Source organism: Platalea leucorodia (assembly GCF_965183815.1).
Source record: "Platalea leucorodia genome assembly, chromosome: 19".
NCBI classification, from domain to species: domain Eukaryota; kingdom Metazoa; phylum Chordata; class Aves; order Pelecaniformes; family Threskiornithidae; genus Platalea; species Platalea leucorodia.
The window spans coordinates 3945388-3972653 of NC_138841.1; the positions used below are offsets into that span (position 1 = coordinate 3945388).

Below are 27266 nucleotides of genomic sequence, written 5' to 3' on the forward strand. Positions count from 1 at the left end.
CACTGCTTCCTACCTATGAACTGTACTTCCCAGGAGACTTGCTTCTTTAATTTGGTGAAACAGATGTCTTCAGGGATGCTTGATTGCTCACCTTCAGCAACTTTCAAATTAATTTTGAGAAATACAATATGTTTTCGCTTAGCTTACATAAATCACTGGCTGCCTGAGCGTTCCTAACGTTCTTGCGCAATTCCCTGTGCAAATCCTGTCGTGTTCCTGGCAGCGCTTTCGACCTTTTTGTGCAGTGGTGGAGCTAAACTTTATACCACGCAATTCAGACTCTTCACTGTACAGGAGAGTTGTAAGATTGATTTAGCTCCTGAGTGGCGTAGAAATGTAGCCCAAGCTGGGCAAGCGGGGCCGCTGCCCTGCCCTGGGGGGTTGGGGGTTTTCCTGTCAGCTGGGGCAGTGGTGGCCCCTGGTGGGTGTCAGCCTCTACTGCAAGAGAGCAAAGCGGTCTGTGAGCTGTTCTGTTCAGCTCTAACTTTTAGTGGGTGTTAGAAGTCAGCTAATCAGTAATTTTAATTTCTCTTAAAGAATTTTGAAAATTTTGAATAATGCCTCTAAGTGGCACTCTCTGATACAGTGAAGGTGAGATCAGCTCTACTTGTTTTGTGGTCGAAACAAGCTGACCCTCTCTGCAATACAGAATGCAAGACTTTGGCCTAAAGGGAATTGCCAAGATGCGATTGCCTTTTAAAAGAAAGGCATAAGATATGCTCTTGAAATATACTAAATATCTCATTTAGGAGATGTATTTTTCTTCTGTACTTTTTTTCCTGCCTTATTCCCTTTGTGTCACAAATTACCCCAGGGAGGGGGCTCTCCTGGATTTTCTCTGCATAGTTTGAAAAGGCCAAGACGATATGATTTTGTTGCCAAGACGAATTTTGTTGCAACTCTTAATGTTCAAAAGGAGACTGTAAGAGATGCGCTTAGGTATCTGCATTATTGCTCTCCTATAACATCTCGGTCATCTTGCTGTTTTCATTAATGGTTGCTTAAGTAAGAGTTATTAGTATTTAAATGCAACTCGAGTGGCTTAGGCCAACACCCAAAGTTCTCCAAAAGAACCTCCCAGAATTTTTTTAGAAGAAATCTACAGCATCATCTTGGTATTTGTGGCACATACTCTGTTTAATCCAGATTGGATACATCAGGTACAGCAGTGGCACAAGACTCAATACTGTAAATGATATACAAGTTTCAACATATGCACTACAATTCCAAAAGAAGACAACAGGAAACTTGGTTCTTCTAGAAAGTTGTTCTCAAATGACGCTACCTGCAGTTGTATACAGTACATTTTGTATCTGTCCTCTGATGTTCGTAAGCAAAGCCCATTTATAGTACGAAAATAGAAAATAATAAGGTTGAGAGCGTCTCATAACATAAAACTCCTAAAGAAAACACCATTGCATTGGAATGCCGTACTGATTTATCAAAAATATACCATCACACGCATTTGGTAAGATACTTCATTGGTCCGAGGAGCCAGCGGGGGCTCCCAGTCATAGTTGCAACAGAGCGGAGAAGAGCATTCGGTGTGGTGGTTAACTTCTCACCCAGACAGCTGTGTGACTTCTGTGACTAGCACTAGTTTAAATCAAAAATAAACGAAACACGTGCACACGTATACACACAAAGTAACAGACTATTGACCGAGAACAAAACTCAAGAAGGAATTTTCACAAGCTCTTTGTCACCTGGTCTTTTGACTGATCCACCTGAAGTGTTTCTGGCACAGTTTTTGCATTCTGAACGTAAGTAGCAGTACTTTTCTGGTACACTTTCTCGAGAGTTCTCTACGGTATTTTGTAGGTGTTCATGAATTGAGCTTCACTTATTGAAAGAGGAGGTATTAAATTCTATACAGCTTGTATAATTGGCAAAGAGAGGTGAAATGACTTCTTCGAGGTCACTTAGTGATTCATCAAGACAATCAGGAGTAGAACATAGGTTCCTGATGCTAACTCTCCTAGCTCTAATCAATGTGCACACTGCCTTCAGTTTGCTTTTGAAGTTTTAGAAAAATAAAACCATTATGAAGAGTGTTTATGGCATCATTAAATGTGAAGCCTAAAAACTTGAGCTCTGAAGTCATATATCTAGTGCAGTTGCTTAAAGTGTTGGAGAAAAATAAGTGATTTTTTTTTTTTTAGGAAAAAATCAATTAAGATATATTTGATTGGTAAATTACATGGAAAAGGTGTGTCATTCGCCTAATTTTAAAGGCAGTATAAAGTCTTCAGTTCAAAGCTGCTGATGTTCGCAAGCCATCCATGAATGCTGACTTTGTAACTCTGCCATAGTCCAACACAGAAAAAATATTACAGGATCCAAGGGATGTTTGCAACCCATAAATTAAATGTGATTTTTAATATACCGCATTTCCTTTATGATACATGTAAGATACAACATGTTTACAACCTCTTTACTTAAAAAAACAAAATATTTGAAGAAACATTGCTTTCTTTAGCTGGTATTAATCTGATTTTCATGCACACCCCTTGAGCTGTCTAAACTAGAATGATAAATAATGCTGGTTTGCAGGACTAGTATATTATCGACTGTTTCAGGTTAAACAAGTAGCATTGATTCAAATTTACTATTTCTGGCAACTGTAAAGAAGGATGTATTTTGAATTACCTACTAACTTTATTCCACACTAAAGCCACATGTGTTACTTAGTTTACCTTTTCCCCAGTTCACTTTTAACGATGATAATTATTTGACAGACGAAAGTAGTCTCTGGGATAAGAATTTGCTGTAGAAGGTTTTATATTCCTCTTATACTTGTAGACAGCTAACTCGCAATGTGGAAAGAAGAATAACATGGTGCAAGGGAGTATAATGGCAGCAAGAGAGGAAAAAATAAGGAAAGAATTATGGCTGAACGGCAGGGGAAAAATCCTTGACATTGGGATCTATTAGTCGGGAATAAGCTCTCCAGGGAAGCGGTGGGAGTCCTTTCCTTGGAGAACTTTAAATCTAATCTAGAGAAAGCAATGCAATATATTGCAGCGAAGGATCTCGTGCTAGCAGAGGATTGATTACATTTCTTTAATTCTTTAATTTTTATGTACCGAGATGCGTTAGCTGTGGCTTCCTCTTTATGGATGCCCTTAAGATTTTTAAGGAAAAGGAAAGTAAAAGGTGGATTTTGGAAAGAGTAGATGGAAGTCAAAGCCTAGATGTGAAAGGTATTTCTCACCATTCTTTGCCAATTGGGTGCGATTCCTTCTATTAGCCAGGTGAGAAGAGAGTAAATCTATGAATAGAATATGCTGAAAATCTGGGAAAATATTTTTCCCTCAGAAAAGACTTTGGAAAGGAAACAAAATGCTCGGAAAAAGGTGTTGCTCCTTAGATATTTTTAATATTGCTTTATGAAAGACAGAAAAAATAATCCCCTTCCACTTGCTTTTTGTACAAACAATCCGTTTTTCTCTTTTTTTCCTGAACTTTTCTAAAACTATAAAAAGTCGTAAGGAATTAGGGGGAAGGGGAAGGCTTTTGAAATGAACTGCCAACATACTATTGACGTTTTGTTGAGCAGTCTTGCTAATCAGGCTGTTTTGTACCACCTGCCTTTCAGAAAGGTATCAGGACCAGAACCTACCTATGTTTCTGGATGCTTCTCCTCCCGGAGGCAGCCCACACCTGAAGAAGCCCCCTCCCGTGTGCATCAGGAATGACCAGGCTTGCAGGGGTATGTGCTGGCTTTTGTGTCCGTATCAGTGTATGTGTGTGGCCCTGGGCATGCAGAAAGGGAGAGGGCTGCTGGTAGGACAGGGCAGCACTGGGGACCGACCCCTGGAGAGACTGGTCCAAATGCTTCAGTTAAAGTTCTGGCCTAGGAATTTTCAGGATTGACTTGGCCTTATCTCAGCAGTGGTTTATAAGTTGCTGTTTAAAGATGATAAAGAGCCTCGCAGTTTAGTAAACCTAATTGCCTCCCTTTATTGTAGGAATGAGTGGCTGTACTGCAGTTCCCATGCTCTTCTGTGCAGATGCTTTCCCTGTGCTTTGTTTGAAGGATGCTCTGTTATGCCCTACCAACCACTGATACGATGGCGATAGATCCTTGTCTTTGCTGTTTCAGTGAATGCACAGTGCTCTCATAACGAGGATGTAGCTGTGTTGGGCAATCCAGGGAGGTTTTGTACAAGCATCTTTTCAAGTGCCTTCGGAAGCATTACTCAGTCTACTTCCAATCAGTGTATAAAGGGAGCTAATGCTTCCATTAAAAATATTTTTAGCCCTGTTCCTCTAGGCTCAGACTTCCTTAATTTTGTCTGTCTTTATCCTCTGAAAGTCTGTGTTGAGGTACTGACTGCATGGGGCAGCACCTGCTAAGTTAATGGTAGACGAGGCAAGCCACGTATTTTTGAGCAACGATAACAATGATTCCTCTTCTGTGGAAGAGAACAAAGGCCGTGGCTGATTTGACAATCTGAGCCCAAGCAGCCAGCCAGAAACCCCAAGGACTGGCTTTCCTCCTTACTTTTTTTTTTCCCCCCCTCTTAAAAATGTTCATTTTTTATTTTTTTTCCCCCAAAAAGCATTTTGATTGAGAGCAATTAAATGCACCAATAGTGCTTTAGACAAGGGCTGCCACGATTGCTATTTACAGATAAAGAAATGGGTGCAGGATGATGAAGTGGCTTGTTTACCACTCCGCAGTAAATCAGGAATAAGAAAGGCAGCACCGAGAATCTATGTTGAGTCCCTGACTCTTTGTAATCCTTTACTCCTGCGCGTTGGAAGGAACGCTGTACCCTGTCAGCACGGTAGCATTTAACCCTCGTTCTGTGCCAGTGTAAATGAGGCTGCAAGGTGGTAAGTGGTGGAGAGCAAGGCCTCTGATGTACAAGGGTGAGGGTGTTCAGATGGGGAGCAGATGATGACAAATAATGAAATTAAAGCAAAGGAACGATTAAATTAAAACATCAAGAAAAACTCAATAATGGTAAGATTAACTGCAGTATAACCTCCTACAGGAAGCAGCAAAGGCAGAGCGTTTTAATCATATAAAACAGGACTAAACATAGTTTTGGGTAACATATTACAGCACTGGAATAAATGACTATAAGCTGGTGCAGCTACTGGAGGCTTAGCCATAGCCCTAATATTCCTAGAATGTTGTAGGTTTCTAAGGAGGGTATTGAGTTAAAGCAGCAGCCGTCTGAGTCCACTCTATAGACTAATAGGTTAGGAGTGGTAACAAAGCAGATTGCTAGCTCGTATGTTTAAGTCAGCATGTAGGTCTATTTATCTATCTATACATGTATGTGTCTGTATTTATATGTGTATGCGTGTATATGTGTATATAAATATTCCATCAGGACAGATTATGACAGATGTTAAAAAAAAGTCATCCCTTTGCTGAATCAGCCTCAAACACGCTTTGAGTAGTTCTTTTAACTCTAGTGTTGGTAGAATCACTGTTCAGAAACAGGACGCTTGAAATGTTTCCTTATTATCTACAAGCTGTTGGGGCTAGGTGCATCGCCGCTCGTGGGTGCATCTAGGGCCTTGAAGGGGCGTTTGTGCATGACTGCAATAATTAGCCAAAGAGTGTATGCCACGTGAAAAGGTGGGTGACGTTGTTCCTCACTCTGCCCTTCCTGGCTCACACCCGTTATGAAGAGGAGACCTGAGAAAGGCAGAAGGGAAGAAAAAAATTACTCCTCTTGGTGGGGGGAAATCAGTTATGTTTCAGGACCGTGTGTTTTCTTACAATAAACCATTCCTAGAAAGATCTCAGAAAGAGGTGCTAGGGCTGACCACAGCTTAGTTAGAAGTACTGGCTTCTTGGCAGTACCACACAGTGTTACTTCAGTTTTTGGTTGACTAGAAGTGCATGACTTTTCCCAAACTAAGTGTAGAACTGCAAAAAGAAAACGCTGTCTGTACCACACTTCATCAAATGTTTTCCAAACTCCAGTACTGCTCCCCCTTCTCAAGTGGATGCATGCTGTAGATCCTGTGCTGGGACTGGAGAACTAAAATCGCTAACCTAGTCTACCCCAAAATCAGTGCAACCCAGAAGCCATTGATGAGACAACTGGAGCCCTAGGACTGTGAAAAAGCCAAATACCTCTCTGTCCATGCAAGATATTTGGCTCTGGGGTTAATTATTATCAAGTATAAATCCAGACATTATTTGGCTACTATTTACAATGGGTTGTATGTCCAGTGCTAGCAAAGAAATTTATATATAGAAAACAAAACTAAAAAAGCATGGGCATACATTACAAGAAACCTCTGTTAGACTTATGAACGCTTGATGCAGTTGAGTTCAGTGCTTTCTCATTCTTTGCCATTTGTGTGTACAGTATTAAAAAAAAAGAATCCTACCTTTTTTTTTTTCTTTTTAAAAATACAGAACTGGTAGTCTAGTCACACTCTTACAAGTAAATGATAACAAAAATAGAAAGCAGATACCCATGTGGGACTAAAACTCTACTAAAGCCTGTCTTTTTTTTTTTCTCCACAAATATGTTTTCACAGACAATAATTAGCAGACAAACACACTGTTTGCAATTGCACTGTATTGACTTAAAAGGCGGATACAAAATTGTCTAAATAAAGAATGCCATCCAGGGTGAAACAGTTGTGTGTGTGTGTGTGCGTGTGCACATATATGTGCTGACATACGCTTGTATTTTCCTACTGTGCACCCAATCATGGAAACATGCTCTGCTCTCTGTAATTCAGCGTTGCTCATGTGGTTCTGCTGCACACTCGCACGCACACACACAGAGGAATGGAAATAGGTTTCTGTGACAGGTGGCTTCTTTGTCTAAATCTTTTCCTATAAAAGAAAAAAAAATGTGAAATTTTGGTTGGTTTAAAGGTTCTGCTCCATGAAGAAAAAAAATTCACAAAATCCATTGTTTTTCACCTTTTCAGTCATTTCCTCATGAATAAATATTATCCATTAAAAACCTTTAAAAAGGTGCTGCGATACACAGTGTTATATTTCCATTTTCTTTATTGACTCTCTTGTTGCCATGATGATTCTTGCCCTCCAGCCTCCGCAGGTGATTTTTGCCCTGTACCATGGCACAACACGCCCTCCATGCAGGTTTTTCCTTTAACCAGCCTCTTCCTCCCTCTCCTAATCCTTCCTCAGTCCACAGCATGAATGCGAGTCTGAAGAAAGCTGCCTCGTTAGGTCGCCATTGCTAATTCGATGACAAAATGTCAGGTTGGTCCATCCAGGCACAATTTGCAGCAAGAAAGGAACATGGAGGTGTGGAGGGAGAGGGGCACTGGTCTTCCAGCCTCCTTCTGTGCATGAGACGTCTTACAAGGCAGAGACCTTGACTATGTTGCTTGTGGTGGTGGTGGAAATGTTCGTGGAGTGGCTGGGGCTGCTGGGCGGAGGCCTACTCTCGCCCTCTGGCGTGAGTGCTGGCGGCGTGGGGATGCTGATGATGGCTGTCGTTATCTGGGCAGTTTTGCAGTTCGGTCTCAGCCCATCATCTGATTTCATGTTGAGACTGGAACGACTAGAAAACAGATTTAGTGTTTGCCTTTTTTTTTTTTTTTTTTTTTTTTTAAAACCAGACAGTAGAAAGGATGGGAATGGTAGTTGGTCTTAATCAGCATCATTCCTCTGAACTAAGGGCACTGAAATATTCAGAAGACTCCACTTCAGTGTTCCCCCCAGTTCCTGCAAGGCATCATTTATTTCTACCGAGATTACACTGAGCTTTTTTAATACTCCCCCTGGTTAGGATACAGCTTTTAACAGGGCAAACCGTTCTATGTTTCCATTTCATTCTTGCATAATTCTAGTTTAATTAAGAGGACATCTAAATATACTGTCCTGTGTACTGTATCTTTTCAGAGCACAGGTAGCTCTTTCTGAGAAAGAGATGTTGTCTTCCTTGCATTTCAAATGCCTCTTTGAAATTCACTGTCCCTTGATCTTTTCTATTTTTTCATCTCTCTGCAGTAGTTTCAAGGATCTGGCAGCTGGGAGCATTCTTATTAGATCTGCATCAATTGCATCCTATAATTAATTACAGAGGGAAAATGATAGGTTGATTTCTGTGCATCTGCACAGCTACAGGAGTCTGCTATTACCAGCCCAACATGTTCATTTTAAACACAAGGCCTGTCCTTTTAAAATTTAAAGCTCCCAGTTGGAAAGCTATTGCTGTTGTTATCTCGGAGTGACTCACCAAGAGGATGTTTCTTGATCGCTCAAGCATCCCAAGAACACGGCAGAACCCATTCTGCTCCCCGGTTGCCTCAGTCACAAGCTGAGAGTGGGGCAGTCTTAGGGACTGGGTGGTTCTGCCAGTGGTAACCAGTACACCCAGTTAGTTGCATTCCACATGAAAAACAACTTCAAAGCTTTTTTTCTCTCTCCATTCTTACACAGTTTGGTAAGCAAGTGAAATAACAAACAACGTTGACATTTAAAATATCACTGGCATCTGATTTAGCACCCACTGAAATAGGCAGAATTAGTTGACATTCCCCTGAATTACTGTTTCGGGTGCTGGTTTAAACTATTGTCATCTTGAAACTGCAATAGCCAGAGACTTGTTTTGTGCTTATTCATTCATAATTCATTCTCTGAAATGCCCTTCTGACTTCACCCTGGCACAAAGTAATCGCTCGCTGCCCTAAAGGCAGCTTTGTTTCGGTTTCTAGATCCCTTTGATAGGAGCGGGGAGGAGAAGAATGGTAAGTTCAAAACAGCCCGGTGCACAAGAAGCTTAATGGGCTGAGGGGGATTTAGAAAGTAATTTAGGATTTGCAAGAAAGATATGGTGAAGAAATGATTTTTTCAGCAAGTTATGTATAAAATGAAAATTTCCAAATTTGCTATTGAGACACTTCTTCACCCGTGTCACTAATGGCTTTTTAGGTGGGAGCTACTAAGACACCATTGTGAAATTCCTCCTTATTTGTTTCCCAGTGATGCTTACAGTTGCGATTTAGACTTTTGGGGAATGAAAATCAGTGAAGTGAGTGTCCCTGGTGGGCCATGTCAGTGTGTACAGCTCTCTAACAGCTTTTCCTGACAGATGCTGATTAGCCAGTTGTCTTTGCCTGCTCCCAGTAATGGCCTGGAAGTACTGGGCTATCTGGGAGGTGGGCTCTGAAGTGGTCGTGTGCCAGCTTTGGTGAGTGGCTCACAGCTGGGAACTGCTGGCTCCTGCCTGTGTGCTTTGCACCTCACAGGCAGGTTTCAGCTGGAATTCATTCTTCTCTCTCCAGTCTGGCCAGAGAAGAGCTGCACTAGAGTCTAGCTTTGACCTGGTTCTTCTCAGAACAGCTAGGAGCCATTTTCCTTGGGTTGTCATTAGAAGGAGGGGAACAAAGATGCTCCCAGCACTGGACCCCTCTCCCTGGCTGGAGAATAGGCCTGCAAGAACGTTCAGTTGCATAATGCACTTCAGAGGTTTGCATGCAGTAGTTAGCAGCAAGAGCCTACTTACTGTACCTTGTTGTAAGTGAGGGCTGCTCACTGCACTGGATGTGGATGGTGCTGAGCTCCTGCATGCTCCGGAGGCGAGTGGCTGGCACGCTGGAGTTGGGAAGGTGAGTGGTCTTCTTGTTACGGCGAGAACAGCAGGAGGTGGTCAGTCCGTGGTGACTTGACAAGGAGGGGCTCCGAGAAGAAGGATAGTTTTGCATTGAGCTCTCCATGCAGTTCTGCTCGAACAGTTGCTCATCTATGAATTCGTGGTTCTGGCAGGGAAAAGAATAGCGCCGTTACTCTCTGGTGACACCAACAGCTTTGGCCCAACAGCAGTTTGTTTTCAACGGCACCTTTCTCTAGGTTGGTGGGATGTGTCAGCCCCTCGTCTGTGTAAGATGCTCTCTGCCTCTGTGCCTGAAAATATTTGCACTAGGCAGATCTTTGAAAGAAACGACTCTGTCCTTCCACTCACTGCGACCAAGAGAAGACTTTGCTCTCTTGCCAGTGGGGGAATAAGGGAAGCCGTTGCAGTGACAATAGTCTGTCGATGCTGCCTTGCTTATGTAGTCTGAGATGGTTAATATATTGTGTTTGAATTTCCTTTTCTTTTTGTGTCTGGATTCCAGAAGTGGCTTCAAAAAGTCTGCAATGCCACATGGTTATGACACCCAAGAGGAGATTTAGGCTCCTTTTTCTTTGTCCCTGAGGACAGGATTGTATTGTATTGGGATGACCATCTTGACATACAGCTGAATTGCAGGATGTTGCTTGTATTGGCTGTTGGGTGCAAAGCATACCTGCAGTTCATTGGGTGCTGAGCGGAAATAAACGTGGCAGGTGAGAGTGGGAAGCGTATAGGGGAAGGAAATTCAGAAAGCTGAATCTGTAAAGAGTTTTTTTGGTGCCAAGGAACAAGAAATCCTGAAAGAAAGAACTCTTATGTGCGTGTATGAACACCCAAGCAGTTCTAGCGAACATACTTTATCCAGTCCCTGTCAGCATCAGAAAGGATGGGAAACAAAAGCAACTATGGTGAAGGCAGCCATCAGTTTTCATTGAAACAACTAGCAACTCTCACAGGAAACAAGAGCACTGGATAGCCAAAAAGAGCCACGTGCACAAACTCCCGAGGACAAGACCAGGAACGAGAAAGGAAGCAAACACTCTCCAGACACGTCACAGAGACCATAGAGAAAAGAGATTGAATTAAAAAGGAAATACCTTGATGGTGGAAGTTCGTACAGATAACAGGGGATCATCCACAAGATAGGACAATCCCTACGGGACAACATGCCAACAAAAGATAAAAACACAATTGATTGTCCATTCCGGCATTCAGAAGTTTAGTCCCAGCATTGCATCTATTGCCTCAGCATTCCAGCCGGCTCGCTCAAGTTTGAATGGGCAACCGGACCTTCTCGTCACCAAACCTTGCCTGAATCAGACCCCTTTGTTCCTTCCTTCTCACACTTAAGCTTTTTAATGTTACGTTCTTGGAAATAGAACAAAATAGAACAACTTTATTACTTTCATCTTTTGAGAGCCGAAGGCAAAGGAAAACAAAGTTTCAGCGGCTGATTCACAAGTAACGAATTGGGATGGTATTGCCATTGGGTCACCAATGGATATGGGTTTTGTTCGTACTCTGTGGAAACCCAGAAGAAAGGTTTGGGTTGAAGGACTGGATTCGATGCACTCAGCATTTGGAGAAAAGATGGCATGGGAATGTCCATACTCAATCTGGGATTTGGAACAAGTGGGAAAAACCCCTCCTTTTGTTTGAACAAACTCCATCTGTTGTGTTAATATGACAAAGTAACCTCTGTTATGGCAGCTAGAGGTACTTTAGGGTCACTTTGTCATCTGGCACACCAGATTTGTGAGCCATTCACAGCCATTCAATTGTAAGGCTGTATACGCTAGTGACGACCGCAGATACCATGACAATAAATAACGTACTTTTAGAATCCTTCTGCCTAGTTTAAGGAAAGGTGAATTGCCCATTGAAACAAGTTTGCAACCATGGTACATTCCTCATTCCATTCCTGCAACTTGGTTACAAAATGACTCTTCAGTATTTAAAAATTCTTTTACTATGATTTAAATTTTTGGGAGGAGAACTCTTGCATGGTATTTTAATAGATTATGTGAACTATAGAATTTCCACACAACCCGATTGAACTATTTTGATTGATAATTTCAGACCAGAATCCAAACTTGCTACGTGATTTGATGCAACATCATGGTAATAACTGGCTGAAAAATCAGGGGGGAAAACACATTAAATATTGTGTAGATTCTCCCTCTAGGTTTTAATCGCAATTCAAAGTATCGCTGTTATTGCCATTCTTTGCTGAAAAAAGCAACGTTTGGAACATTTTCAACCCGAGACTCACTGTCGGAGCAGGCTTGCGTGCTGGAGGCAATCTAGCTTTGTTAGTGTGGTAGGCTAATACATCCACAAATTCGGATACGCTTTGGCCACGTTACTTCCAGCACCCTAACCGGCTCGTCAGTAATGGAGCGACTCACGCAGCTCCCGGAGATGTCCACCGTCCCTGTGCAGAGGTCAGGATTTCTATAAGCCTTTACAAAGTCAGGGCCTTACAAGGGCAGACCCTGGAGGCAGGGCTGTCAGCTTGTGTTTGCCTCAGCTGATTTGTTAAAGTTTCCAAATGAAACTATTCCTGAGAAATATGGGTCATAGCAGTGAAGCTTTTAAGCAGAAAGTTCTAAACTAAAGAGTCAGATTGTGAAATGTCTGCTTGTTATGTAACATCCAAAATGGCTAGAAATAAAGGCAAGATGAGTCTTATAAAATAAATTCAGTAGTCATTGATACAGGAAGAATCAGTTCACTGTCCCTGGAATGGTGACCTTTAGAGCTCACTGTGATAAACCAGCTGTACTCAGCAGGTCACGGCAATTAACCAGTCATCTTCTTCCAGTGTATCGCTGAAGCCTACGTGGAGTTATTCCAGCATAAGCCAAACTATGGAAGTGAAGGTGATTTATCTAAAAGAAAGCTCTTGCAAGTCAGAAATCAAAAGTACATTTGATGATGGATGCAGATAGAAAAAGGCATGAATATTTCAAATGTTAACCTCTCTTCATTCTTTCTAGAATGAATCATGGTATAGATAATGTGTTCCTTTACTGCAGAACCTTTTATATATACCTAGAAGTAAAACATATGTATCAAATAAATATCTGAAATGTTCCAAGAGACTTCTGCCTACAGAATCACTTAATAATGAAAAATAAAATCCTCACTCCAACACCTTGCATGACACGAACAGAAGAGTCATTGTTATAGAATCTGCTTGACTGGCTTTGAGATAAATTACCTGCTCTTGTAACCAGAACTGTAGTGAGAAAAGATCTGTGCAACCTTTAAGCCCATTAAGGGAGTTCATCTGCTCTGTGCCATACAAAGGGCTAAAGGTTCTTTTTTTCCAGCCTGTTGGCGCTGGTGCCCAGGCTGTGGTTCAGAGTCGCTGACAGCAGCTTCCTCCTCTTGAGGCAGCAGAGCTGTCCTTTATTACTGATTAGCACAATTGACGAGTGTATATGCCGTGTGACTGACAGCATAAGACAAACACAGTTTAGTTCTCTTTCAGAAGCACTGAAGAAATTAAACTTAATGTACACCTTGTTGATAGGATCTCCCTAACCCCATGCTGAAAAGTTACTTGTGTTCAAGTGAACTTGACTGATCAACCTGCTGTTGACTTTGTACTGGTGCAGATGACTGTGGAGTAGCAGATAATCACATCTTTATCCCTTTGCACAGTAATTTTTTTTTTTAAGCAGGCAATGAAATAAAGTGCATTTATCCCATTGCAGAATATTCTTGGGAGCTTGAGCGTCAGCCCCCTCTGGCATCGTTTGTAGGTCTACTGAGTATGTCTGAGCGCCACTTCGGAGCATCTGTGTGCGCGTCTTTTCCATACGAAGCCTGGGCCAGGCACAAAGACATAGTGAGATGTAAAAGGATTGTGTTGCTACTTACGGTTGTTTTTTCCAGGCAGTGCAGCAGGTGGTGATGTTGGCTTTCAATTAAGGAGGTGCCTTTAGTCATATGCTGTTCATCTTCAGTGGATCCCTAAATAGCCAGAAAAACGGGGGGGGGGGGAACGAAAACCCAAACCAGGTGTAAAACCATGAAAACAAGCAGAACTGCCGGCATTAGCTTTCACAGGGTTAAAGATACTTTCAGTGTTGCCAGCTCTCAGGTATTTCTCATCACTCTTATGAGGTTACCTAATTTTTTTTCTTAATGATTTGGCTCAGGTGAGGAGCTCAGCTTTGATTCAAAACCAGTGTGCTTCTAGCCATTTTGTAGCTGTGGAGGAAACCTGGGAAATGCTGTTCATGTATGATGTGAAGGCTCAGGAACCAGAAGGTAAAGGAAAAAAAGAACCTGTGCTGTTTTATTTTTCAAAAAAACATTGAGACTTTTAAGCTTAACATGACCTTTGAATGCCAACAGATGTACCCTGAGCTCTAGTCTCTGTTAGGAGACAAAACACAAGCTGTCTTGCTTTTGCTGAGCCGAAAGCCTGGCTCTGCCGGACCTTCAGGGCTGCACAGAGCTGGGCCTGTTGGAACTTGCTTGTGTTATTGCTAAAGCCTCCTGAGTCACGGCTGCACGCCAGATCAAAAAATGTGCATCCAGGCTTCGAGTCTTGGACTTTGTAATGCTGTTTCTAGAGATAGGACTCCTGGCTCCGTCTCTCCTCTTTGTGGACATGACCTATTGTTTTCTGCACTTTGTACCCGCAGTGTATCCAAAGGGGGCTGCTCTTCCCTATGTCAGCGTACGTGGTCGTTGGTGGAGAGTTTATAGCAGGTCCTGAGGACTGGGTTTGGCGCAAACTGAAGGTGCGTAGCCCCTCCTGTGGCAAAGCCTTCTTTGAAAGGCAGGAAGAAGGGAGAAACAGGCAGGCACTACTTCTGTAAGAGTTAATTTATATAAATTATCCTAGTCAAGCATATGGCAAATGAAGAAGCATTGTGCAGCAGTGGCAAAGGGTTTGTGTTCACATGAAATGTGGCAGCGGTTCCCTAGGAGAAGGAAGGTCCCATCTTCATTAGTTTCTTATGGCTTGTGGCTTTCACTCAGTAGGATGGCTTACTGTGATTTATGTTTTAGTAACACAGTGCCCAGGAGCCCTGTGAACTGCCCAGGAACCCTCTACATCATTAGCACAAAACCAGAAGAAGGCAAGCCTGTTTCAAAAACCTCATGTTTCAGATACTTGATTCATTGTACAGCAACACCTGTACAATTGGGGACCAGCATTCCCCCATTTCCCCTGTGTACTCAAACTGCTGAGATGTGGCTAACAAATTTGTAAGCTAATGCAGAGAATAGGGTGTGCTTGGAGTCAAGCAGGCAGCCTGTGCCATCTGGGAAGGGATTGGGTACAGCTGAGAGTATTTAGGTTGGAAAACTGTTAAAAGGAGTGGTCCCTCCTAGGACAATATAGGAAGACTTGAGGAGGATGAACTGCTTGTGGCATGCCTATTAAGGACTCTCTGTTGGAAAGACTTACTGGGGCTCTTTGCTGGTCGTTCTTGGCTTCTACATCAGGTATGTGTGCATGCGGTGATTTGGGAAAGACTGCTGAGACTGCAGTGTTATTAGTGGTTAGGATAAGCTACAGATCTCAGACCAATCTCTGTGCTTTTGTTAAGCTGAGGGGCTTGATCTGCTTGAAACAGCTGAAATGGAAATGGATAAAAGGTTAGGAGCTTGAGTTCGGTACGTGCGTGACGTTTTGCTCATGCAGAAAGCTTGGCATCAAGCATTCATCAAAGCTGCAACAGGGCAATTTAGACACCTTGAGTGTGGGGGAGAAATCCAGTACTCTGTATTTTTGATCTCTGTACTGTGCTAGTGAATCAGATCCTTATATTCCTCAAAATATAGCATGTCACTTACCCTATGATCTGATGATCAGATAAACCTCAGAAACGGAAGGAAAAGAAGCAATAGGTGTTGTTTAGAGAGTTTCTGTGCTATTTGAGAGCCAGGATTATTTTTCTCATTTTCTCTGTTCTGTGGTGGCAGATTTAAGATCTGGGTTGTTAAGGATGTTCTCTTACTACTACTAAAGCTCCTGATCTTGAAATTCACTGTGATTTCATGACGCATTAATCTGCATGTGTCTTTGATGACTACCATTTTCAAAGACAATTACATGCATTAAAATGGCAATTAGGGGTTGTAAAATGTTTCCCTGTGCTCCGTAAGTAAGGGGTGCCTGGTGTCTTCTGTAATGCCTAAATCTGAAAGTCAAAAATTGACATGCATGGCTTGAATCTCTACTTAGACACGAAACAGCAGTATCTAACTGTTCAAGAGAGAAAATGGGTGGGATGGGAGACACAGCAGAACATCTCGGCAGAAGTGCCAAGATGTCTGTTGCTCTCGAGGGGGTCAAATTCAGATATGCTTAAAGCATTGCTTTTAAATACACCCATGTGTCCCAGTGATTCACTGCAAATGCGTGTTCTGGATGCCTCTTCCAGGATGGTTCTGTGATCCTTAAGTGAAGGAATAGCTCTGACAGATGCCAAAACATAGCTGAACTGGTACATTAAGAAAACTGACTTACTGTACACAGAATTAATAGATTCCTATGGGAATGCATCTTAGGCAGGTTATGGATTTTTTTGTTGCTGTTGTTTTGGAAGATGGAGCATTCCCAGATGTATTTTTAGCAGTGGCCTAAAAAAAATCCGTTCCATTTTTCTTATTAACAATCCTCCTGGTGAGCTAACACATCAAGCAGGTCCTGTTTGTACCCTGCTGAGATTACTGACTCTGCTGAAGTCTGTGTTGGAATATTTCCCATGGAGGTCCTTGCAAACCCTAAAGCAAATATGATGCTGCACTAAAACACTGGCAAAGGAGAGAGAGAAAGAGCACATAATGTAAACAGTATCTTTTTATGAGGATGTGCTTGAGAGGAGGTCTAAATAGAATCTGAAAGCAAAGATTGAGCTTCCATGCCTCTGGCAGAAGACCTAAGGCAATTGTTAAATTTTGGCAGCACAACTTAGTCTTTCCCTCTGCCTTCCCTCCTGAGGCTAGGCTTGCCGCTGAGGGCAATGGATCAAGGGATGGCAGTGACCGGGAGTGAAGTGCAGCATCAGTGAGTATGACTCCTACCTTATCTTCCTTTCACTTTTTCTTCAGTCAGCTCAGTGTTTTCAGAAACAAAGAGCATGCAACCACCGAGAACATCCTAGCGTGCAAATTGAGATCTGCAGGAACTACTGCCCTAGGACAGTGAGAGTGCCAACATCACACAAACGCTTGGCATTTTGATGGTACTGTTGAGGAATGTATACCTATAGAGATTGCATCAGTCGTACCTACGTTACTGCAGGCAAACAAAATCTGTGTCTTCATTAGAAGAGTCTGGCTGTAATGAAAAAGCTGGTGGGGGGGAGGAGAGGAGATGGTTTGCTTTCCGAGCTGGGATGCCAGTTTTGCAAGGATTTGATGCCAGCTACCATTCAGTTTGTTCTTGGAAGACATTCAGTGAACTGCTGGTTGCTTGGAGGGAGACTGAAACACATTGTAGTGTCAGTTCTGAAATCCAAAATGCTTCCACTTTACCTCTTCTACTTAGTGCTTCAGCACGCAAAATTGGACACTGGTGAACTGAGATGAACTGGTTTGGTGGTTAGACTGTCCCTTCCCATGAGAATGGCTATAACACTTATCTATGGCTAAGCAGATTCTGCTTTTGAAAAGACCTCACAACCTACTGTTCCTAGGATATACACCTCCTGGCATTTTAGCTAAAAGGGAATTTCAGCTAGCTGTACAAGGAGATTAACGCTAAGAGGATCTGTAGGCTGCTGCCATGGGAAGAAGCTCACCATCCCTTGAGCACTTCTGACATAAAGCCCACTAAAAGTCTCTCTAAATGAGAAGAAAACGGTCCGAGTCCTTCGTGTCTAGATGGCAAATGCAAAATGCCACAAATCCACGTGTTTCTGAAGCAAGAGTCTGTATTCTTGCTAGGAGCAGAACTCCTTCCTGCTGCTGTCCTTGGATAAATCCTGTTCTTTGCTTTTTCTTTACTTTGATACAAGGCTACAGGCTGAAGACGTGCTGTTCCCTTGAAAGATGGTGTCAGTGTATTCATTCTGGTGCTAACGGAAGGACATTCTGGCACATGTGCCGGAATCTTGAACAGTCCTTATTCCTCGATTTATTCGTTTGAGTGCGGAGCCACAGCCAGGATACGTTCTGGGGCAGCTGTTTCCCTTGGGTAAACCCTCAGGGGGTCAGACTGCAGGGCAATCTGCTGGGCACTACAACAGTCATACGTTGGTCACAGTACTGTGTGATTGCTAATGATGAAAGTGATAATATCTAGTCATGGCCACGTAGTAATTGCAGTTGGAATTACTGCTGGGTAACAAAGCAGCCCTATGGCAATCTGGCCACGTGAAGTCCATGAAAGTTAGCCTGAGTCCTGGGCAAGGTATCAAAATGGGATGTGTATCTGACCAATGAAGCAGCTTGGTACTAATTTGACTGACAGATATGCACAGTATGTAGATAATATTTTGGTCCCTAATATAGCTACTACAGAAGTCACATTCTCTCATATTTTTACAGCTTAAAAAATTTGGCTAGACTATGCTGTCATTCACATTTTGTACTCTTAAGAATAGATTGTTCTTCTGCCATAAAATGAAAGGACATAAAATCTTGCCTTGTGGAGTTAAAACGGTCGTGTATACCTTTACAACAAAGAATGCTCTGCGGTTCTGTAATTAATTAATGCCACTACCTGTGGATGGAGAGACGTGTCTCGGCTCTTGATTCAGGTATGAGGCTAGTCCTCAGGTAGTCAAAGATCATTTCCTGGTCGTCGTGCAGATGCCAGGCATGGCTTTGGCAAGCTTCTTGGTTTAGTAAATGATATTCATGCATGCCACAGGTGGATTGTATCCTTCCTTCCCCATGCCCTTTGTCTGTTTTACCCCCTTAGGGTGGGGGTATTTTCTTACAAAGTATTAATACAAATGTACACAATATTCAGTGCTTTTCAAAGTAGGATTTGTGGATCTTACTGGGCTGTGGGGGAGTCATGTTAGCATTTAGAGCTATAAGCCTACCAGAAAACAAGGTGCGCCCAGAAAAGCTTGGGAAGACCTGCTCTAGGTGCTGCTATATATCTAAATTTAGTTATTAATGGGTAAAAAAATCCTCTAGAACCTCGTTAGAAATGTTTTTGTTTTCCTTCCTGTGTCTACAGTAGCTTTGTAGCCAACAAAATGACCCTTCTTCCACTTATTTTTGGGCAAGTGCCAGGAAATGAACCAATTCAGCCAAATATTTCTCTCAACCTCATGCATTTTGGACTTAAGCACTGGTGCGTCAGCTGCTCTTCGTGAGTGGTCTTGGCAGGGAGTTTTGGTCGACAAGAGAAGTGAGGAGATTCTTGTTGGGATGACAGGCTGGAAGATCAAGTGCAAACTGAGTGTCCCTGCTAAGCTCTTCTGGCATTTTTAAAAGCTAGAAATCTAAAGCTCAAAAGGAAGCTTTAAATTTGTAGTAAAATTTTTGCGTGTTTCTGGGTAACGAAATAGCAGAATTTTCCTGTATGGGGATAAGGCTCCGGACTAGGTGTGACCAGTCTTCCTGGTCTCTCATATTCTTGATAAAGAAACTTTCTTGAACTGCTCAACGGCAACATATGGTTCAAGAAACAGATTTTCTGAGTGTCACTGCTATTCGCAGAGCAGGAGACAACATTTGATGTGTAGTCAGAAGGATCAAACTTGGTTTGGAGGGGAGAACCGAAACCGATCTAGGCATCCTACCTTCCAAATCTGTATTTCATGTGAAGTGCTTTTGTAGAGTCAGTTTAAAAACTATTCCAGTTGTAAAGGGCCAGATTCCTCTATCTCGGTCTGCACTGAGTTGTATCCTACATGCAAAATAAGGTGCAACACAATTTCCCTCTGTGTGCTGTACCCACTGAATGTGGGTAGGAGTGGGCTCGGGTCCCAGTGAGCAGCTTTCACCATGAGCTGAAAAGGTTTTTCAGCTTTGATTTTACAAATGCAAGGATGTGTGCTAGGGAAAATAGTAGACATTTGAAGGATTAGGGCCCAAGTAAGGATGCACGAACAAGTGCTAGGCAGCTCTGGTGGCTCAATTAAGCATTCTTCATCTCGCTCTTTGCTCCCCACGTGCACGAAAGGCTGATTTATTTGAAATGAAATCCATGAAATGTGCTAATACCTGCTCTGGTGTTGATCAGGCTTAATGTAATAACCTCCTCTCATTTTCACTGATTCTGCTGAGCAATCTGACGCACTTAAAACTTTTCTTCTCACGAATAGCTAGTATTAGCCTCCAGAGGCCTTTCCATTAAAAATAAACCCACCATGAAACTGCCTAAAACAGGGAATATTTTCCTGTCCTGTTGGGCATGATCAGATAGTCCATGTTAGAGGGAGACTCTTGAAAATAAATAACTGTATATTGAAAGAGAGTGGATATTTATAGCATGGGCAGAGCCTGGGTGGTATAAATCAGAACAGCTCCATTGCACAGAGAGCTTTGAGGGAACTGTGACCCTGATCGTTGCTGGAAGGTCAGATCCTTTCCTAGCTCAAGGAAGCTTTTTCCTCCCATCCAATCTTGCAGCTGGATTCCAGCTGTCCCTTCACATGGCACATACAGTACCTGAGAGCATAATTACAGCATAATGCCATCCCGTGTGTGAGGCTGCCACGCTGGATAACGAGCAATTAGGTGGCAACAGAGAGAGAAGGGGAGGGAGCCCAGGGAGAGGAGTGGGAATGGGGAGCTTTGCAAACTCCGTGGAAGGAGATATTATCTCTGCACTCACCGTCAGCTCGAGGGCTTCGTTCAGGAGGCCGTTGCGCTTGCTGTGAAGGTAAGCGTTGGAGCTGCCTGTTTTGGCCACTCGAATCCTTGCAAGTCGGGCTTTCTGTGAAGAAGGCAAACAAACTGAAGTTATACCTTGGCACGCTAAGTGATCGCTCCTGTGCTGGCAATACCAGGAGGAGGGAAATTTCAGGTTCTCCTTGTACCTGAAAAAGCCTGTGGGTGAAATACAAGGGGTGCGCAGACAGGACAAGGCGCTGTTGAGAACAGCTAGCACAGGAGTCAGATGAGTGCGTACGTCTGAAGAACGTAATCTGCCACGGAGCGTTAATGGCCTTTCCAGAGATAAGAAATGGGGTTCTGCAGGTTTGTTTATCCTTTCAAAAGTTAATAGTCATTTTTGGGGGGGTGAGATGCCCAGCAACTAGAGACGCTTGTCTTGGACATGTTCCTGGCATGGGAGGATGGTACGACAGTATGTGATCTAGCGGTGTGTACATGCTGTGCACGTGTGTTGCTTTCATGGCTCACCTTCTCTCTAACGTGCTTGGTTGTTTAATCCTCTCGTTATCTTTCAGCTCTGTGCTCTGACATCGGTGTTGTCACTTGCTCTGCTTGCACTGCAGCTAGCACGGTGACACCTGGTCCTCGTGATGGTGGAGATGCTGCTGCAGTACAAGTGGCGAGTAACAGGCATTCAGAGGGAGGGCAGCCGAGAGGGAGATTTGGTACCTTGCTCCACTTACCAGTCAAGTAGCATAGGTTATTAATTTAATATTGGGAAATACTAATGAAAAAGTTTACATTCATCATCCTGCAGTAGGGAAAGGCACCATATTTGTTCCTCCTGTCCTCTGCAGTGGCAGTGCTTGTTTATTAGCTTTGGTATCTGATAATATAAGACTCTGCCTAAAAATATGCATCTCTCTACAAACTGACAGAAGTCACTCTGTGACAACACAGACATTCAGCTCTTCTCATTTTTATTTATCCCTGACCTTCTTGACCTCCAGGTGGACAAGTTAAAGGATAAAAACCAGTCCAGAATAGAGCAAGTGAGAAAAACTAAGGTGGCCCTCTTTCTTTTTAATCACACAGTTTTTAGCGTTTCAGTTTTTCTTTTCAGTAGTTGCCTGCTTCTCTGTCAAGTGCTGATTTGCCTTTTTCTTTTCTAGTGTTAATTTATGACTCAAACACCATTAAAAGTAAATACATGAAATAGCTGTGGCTATTAAAAAATAATTACATTGTGCTGTATTTTAAAATGCTGCATAATCTTTTAAATAACATGGAACTCGTGATTTTCCTTTCTAATTAGAGGTTCTAATGGGTATACACTGTAGGAAGAGTAAAGCCAAGAGGCAAATATCTGCAGTGGGTCCAGAGAGTGTAATAATTCCAGGAGCTCTATTACCGTACATGCGTGAGTGACTCTGGCCCTCAATATTTGAAAGATTTGTTTAACCTTAAGAGCTTCTGCTTAAGCAGACAATTTCTCAGGCAAAGACGTGTACAGGATACTAGTTTGCAGCATTAATTAGGTGACACAGACTATGACCAGTCTGAAAAATAGGTCTTCTTTTGACACCCCAAAATGGGGGCATCCAAAATTGACTTTCTTTTCTATACTCCACCTGGATTTCATTGTCCCATTTTAATGTTAAGTCTCCAAGTCGGTATACGAGAGTGAAATCTTTGATGAAACTTGCGCTGTACTGGGGCTGAGGTATCTCACAGGGCGATCTGGTCACCCTGTGAAAGGGGCACGAGTTGTAGTTGCAAGATGTAGACTGAGGATACGACAAGAAAATGAAATTGGATCTTCGGTTTTTCTGAAGACTTTCCCAAACTGCTGTGTTGCTCTAGGCCCCAAATAAGACTGGCCTGAGACTGTAATCTGGAACAAAGAATGCAGAGACTACTACTATTGAAGCTGCGTTATGGGGAGAGAGCAGGGGATAAGGGACTGAGGCATATTCCATGTCCCAGTTACGTGGCATTGTCGCTCTGTTCCTGTTAATTACGGTTCCCTTAAATCATTTCTTCCGTTTGCAAGTATGTGACTTTCCTTACTTTTTGCAATGATCTTCTCTCTTCCATAATCAGGATTGGATACTGGATCCAGTGATGGTCTTTACAGTGGGGCTCTGATGGCAACCACAGAAGACTTCCATTTCTTTCAGCGCTTGACAAAATATCAGCTCCTTTGCTGAAGGAATTACCAGAGTCCCCCAACTTACTCGCCTCACCTATAGCAGGAAAGGTTTCATCCTCATCTTCAGTTCAATCGTTGAAGTGGATTCAGTCTTAGGCTCTTGTAATGAACATTATTCCCTTTGCCTCCAGGCTAGCAGGGGATCAAATATTAATAGCTGTACTCCACGTGGACTGGAGATGGTTCGTTTCTGAGGTCTGTTCTCTTTTCTTCTTTGAAACAGGGCCACTAGCTATCTAAATAATTAAGCCCCATAGCTTTTGTAGTTTAGAACAGACGTTGTTATTTTAAAAAATGTCAGTGGGGCAGGACAGAAGTTAATCCTATTCTCTTTGCACAGAAGACTGTCTGGGATAGTCACATCACCTAACTCTGTGTCCCCATCATGATTAAATTTGGTAGATATCTTGATTAACTCAGCTAGAGAAGTTAATTAAAATTGGTGCCTAAAATTGGTTTGGCCCTCCAGACAGTTTCCCACGTTGGACTAGAAACAACTCTGAAACCATAGTTCGTGTTTTTATGTGAAAGTCTGTGTGTAAATGTGCATTATCTGGAAAGCCTATCTATCAAGTGACACAAGCTTTACGTGATATTAAGGTACGTGTCGTGTTTACGCGGGACGCAGTACTTTGATCGTGCCTGGCAGTAACAAAGGGTTTAAGTGCAGCAAAGCGCTCCCCTCTGCCATCTGGTTCGACACTGGGTTTTAGGACTGGGCAAAGTGGATTGAGGGTGTGAAGGGCACCCGGCAGCAGCATAAGACTGGGGTGACAGTGTGGAAGCAGGTAAAAGCTGGCCGTTTCGGAGGACTTTTGTGTGACCTGTTGGAATGCATCAGCCTGGACTTGGCTGGCTGGCAGAGGTATGCTTTGGCAGATCAGGCAAGGAGTAAATTACAGAGGCAAAAGCCTTGAACTTGGGGCACCCCACACAAGCTTTGAAGCAGCAGTGTTTTGCAGGGACCCATACTATGTACTGGCATGTGTTTTGCTGTCAGAAACCTGAGAATTAGGTGATGGGGTCTTCCAAATTCTGCCAGTTTTTAACACATGTGGGTATGCTTTCGTCATCCCTGTCCTGCAGAGCTCAGTGCTGTAGTCTGCAGGACAGAAGACGGGCAAGTGGAGGGCCATGTTGTTCTGGCCACCTGCTGCAAATGGCTTTTGGGGCAGGGGGGAAAGCTCTCTTCTGCATCTTATCCCACAAATGTGACCGACTAAAGGTCATTAGGGCCAGGCCTGAGATCACTGTTACTGAATATAACTTCTGCACGGAGAGTCTAAAAAAGGAAAAGAAAACGGCACACTGTGTCTGCATGTAGAGTGGTAAGAGGAGTTGCTAGGAAACCACAGGATCTCAAAATGCATATGACCTAATCTGGAAGATAATTTATATGATGAAAATAATAATACTAATGACAGCCACTTACAGGTTAGAATGATTAATTTGGTTATCTTGGAGCCCACGTGTTCCTGAGAGCAGGATGGGAGGCAGGTCTCAATAACTTCTAGCTCCTTACTGCTTTTTAAGAAACTGGAGACTCGGAATAAGCAGGAAGGGCAGTGAAGCCCTGTACACGTGGAGTGCTGAGGTACAGTGGCGAGGATGATGTCCGTGGCTGTCGGCATCCTGGGTATCTACATTTCCCAAAGGGACTGACAGAGAAGAAAGAATAGCCTGTCTTCATCTTTTAGCTGCTTTGGAGAAGTGCAAGGAGGAGTTGCTGGCTAGGAAAAATGCTTACCAGATGGCGGGCCCAGGAAACAGCTAATTATTATTTATTGATGATTTTCATCTAGTTCTTATGGAGATAATGTTCACTCTTGATTTATGTGATATAATAAACTATTAGGTTACAACCTATGACATAATTTCATATTTGCCAGACGTCTTCAGCTTTCCAGATCTTCCGTGCTTTTGAGCAAAGAGATGACTGGAGTACATGTATGTCAGGTACTATGTGTACAGGTCCTATGTCCACTCCTGCTCCCTCTGTGGACTGGAGCTGTTATCAGCATTATCCCTCACAGGATGGTTGAGGTTGGAAGGGACCTCCGGAGGTCATCTCTCCAACCCCCCAGCTCAAGCAGGGCAACCTAGACCCAGTTGCCCAGGACTGTGTCCAGATGGCTCTTGAATATCTCCAAGGATGGAAACTCCACAACCTCCCTGGGCAGCTCAGGCCAGTGCTCGGTCACCCTCACACTGAAAAAGTGTTTCCTGATGTTCGGATGGAGCCTCCTGTGTTTCAGTCTGTGCCCATCACCGTTACTGGGCACTGCTGAAAAGAGCCTGGCTCAGTCCTCTTTGCACCCTCCGTTGCAGGTATTTATATACATTAATGAGATCCCTCCGAGCCTTCTCTTCTTTAGGCTAAACAGTCCCAGCTCTCGCAGCCTTTCCTCATACGAGAGATGCTCTGGTCCATATCCTGTCTAGCTTTACCTGCTAAAACCACACTAAGAGCGCTCCTGGCAGAAAATGCAGCTGCACTAGATAATTAAGTGCTTCACGTTTTTTTCCTAAACAATTCGTAGTTGGAATATGAGTAGAACTATTGTTGACTGCTGCAGTGAGTCCAGTGGTGCAACAGGTGGACACCACTGGTCTTTTAAGGCTGAACTGAAGCTGTTCTCAAAAGTAATCAACAGAATATTTTGATCTGATGTTTTTATTGCCAAGGTAAAATATCACAGCCATTCAGTAAGCGCTCGATCTTCTTGCATTTGTCTGTGTCTGTTGCTGGTTTGGAACTGGACTTAAATTCTAGATGGAAAGAACGCGGTTGATTTTAGGCTATGGAAAAGATAACAAGCAGGTTGTACATTTAAACGGGAGTTTCTGCAGACTTAACAACAGGGCTTAGAGTATGGAACGACACAAAAGTATTTTCTTGTAGTTATGTTCTCACCTTCCTGAAATGATCTCGTCTGTGGTACCTTTGACTGATTTTAGCATAAAATTCAGAAATGAATTCAGCAAAGACTTCAGTTTGTACTTCTGGGTGGGAACTCAGTGCACATTTGTAACTTGGAAAGGGAATGGATGTAACCTTCATCTGGTGGAAAATAGCTTAGCCTATTGTGGTAGTTTTTCCTTGCCAAGCAGAAAATGGAAAATTCTTCATTTCTAAAAAAGCATTCAAAAATAATAGTGGACAAGAAATTAAATGAATCTACTGTCTGTGGAGTACTTTCCTCAATATAATCAGGCAACACTGATCATCTGTCCTACTTATGGCTCTGGGAAGCTGATATGCCATCTTTAACAAAGCCTGGAAACGGGCTGGACTGCCAATTTAGGACTCGGGGTTATTACGTGTGTTTGAACGCTGAGTGAAATAATGGCTGTTTAAAAAGCAAATGGCCCATATAATAAGTACTATTTTTTTATTCTGCTAGCCATGATTCCATCTGGCTATTGTAATAGGCAGGCAGCGGAGTTACAGCAGTGTTAGAAAAGTTCGTTTCTGCAGATCATCTTTCTGTCATTTTAACCTTTTTTTCCTAAGAAACAAAGTATGCGCATTTGGACTTTTCTTCCTCTCAAATCTTTACATTAAACAGCTTTTGAGCCAAGTTTAAATATTCTGTCATTTTTGCTTTGGGGGAGATGTTGTAGAGCTGCATATGGAAATTAGATAGTGTAGAACTCATTATATTCCTATATAATTTGATAGAACCACTTACAGTCAGACCTTGATCTTATTTTGGGCCTCTTCATTACTTTCCAGAGATGAAAGATTCCCCTCCTCTCCTCTGTGGCTCTTCTTTTAATCCTACCTTACCCTTGGCACCATTAAAGCAACAGAACATCATTTCAAATGCACTATATCGTTTAATCTTTTCCAACACTGAAGAACACGATGTTCGATCTATTTATAGAACAATGCACAGAATATGGCGTTTAATGGATCTCGGCTTCTCTACTAGTCATAGATATCCTGGCTGATTAAACACAGAACTTTTTTCAAAGTGTCGTAATATGCAAAACTTGCAGAGAGAAACGCAGGACGGTCGGGAAGCTCCTGGAGCACTGAGGCTGGTCCCCTCCTATTGCAAAATTCCCTTTGTACATTTTCATCTTGCACTTAACAAGCTCTGGCTTAAACTTAGTGAAGCTCTTACTCCTACTGGGCATTTATTTTAGAACGTCATTCTTCTATTTAGGACATTTCTCCTGATTTCCAGCCTGCATATATTTGTTGCCAATTTTACTCTGTTGTCATTGTATTGACGTTTTCTTTTTACATAGACCATTCCCTTTCTGGTGTTTGCTGCGTTCTACAGGAAAGAATAGAATAAGCTTCACTTTTTGTAGTGTTTGACAATTCTCACTTTATTCCTTTGCTTTACATTTAATAAGTTATCTTTTTTGGAGGCCACTTTGTATTTTTATCTTCTGTAGCTGCCCTGCTTATTTCTAATACCTTTTTTTAGTTATCAATCTGTCCATCCACCCAGTAAGGGTAACAGTCAGATCTTGATCTCTAGAACTGACCTTACGGACGGTTTTTCCTTGCCTGAAATACGTTATACGCAGTTACTGCATCTTGGCTGAAATTCAAAGCTTCCTCTATGCTGAGGTTCCCACGCTACGAGTCCAGCTGACTGACAAAGCTAGCTCTCGTCACTTCTTAAGTTTGCCTCTTGAAATAATAATAAAAGAAATTCCTACGTACACTTTTTGTACTCTTAATGCTG

General features: G+C 42.7%; 1 protein-coding gene across 2 annotated transcripts in view; it reads right to left on the reverse strand.

Annotated features, from left to right (window-relative positions):
- Positions 1–7315: 7315 nt before the first annotated feature.
- Positions 7316–27266, reverse strand: part of KCND3 (potassium voltage-gated channel subfamily D member 3) — a gene marked incomplete at both ends in the record, with an annotated part of 121227 nt that continues 101276 nt past the window's right edge. The window contains 5 exons of one of the 2 annotated variants that reach the window (XM_082330185.1): positions 7316–7520; positions 9473–9720; positions 10673–10729; positions 13464–13556; positions 20347–20448. In XM_082330185.1, coding sequence (XP_082186311.1) covers positions 7316–7520; positions 9473–9720; positions 10673–10729; positions 13464–13556; positions 20347–20448 — 705 coding nt within the window. The remainder of the gene's footprint in view (positions 7521–9472; positions 9721–10672; positions 10730–13463; positions 13557–20346; positions 20449–27266) is intronic. The other variant, XM_082330186.1, reaches the window with a different exon arrangement.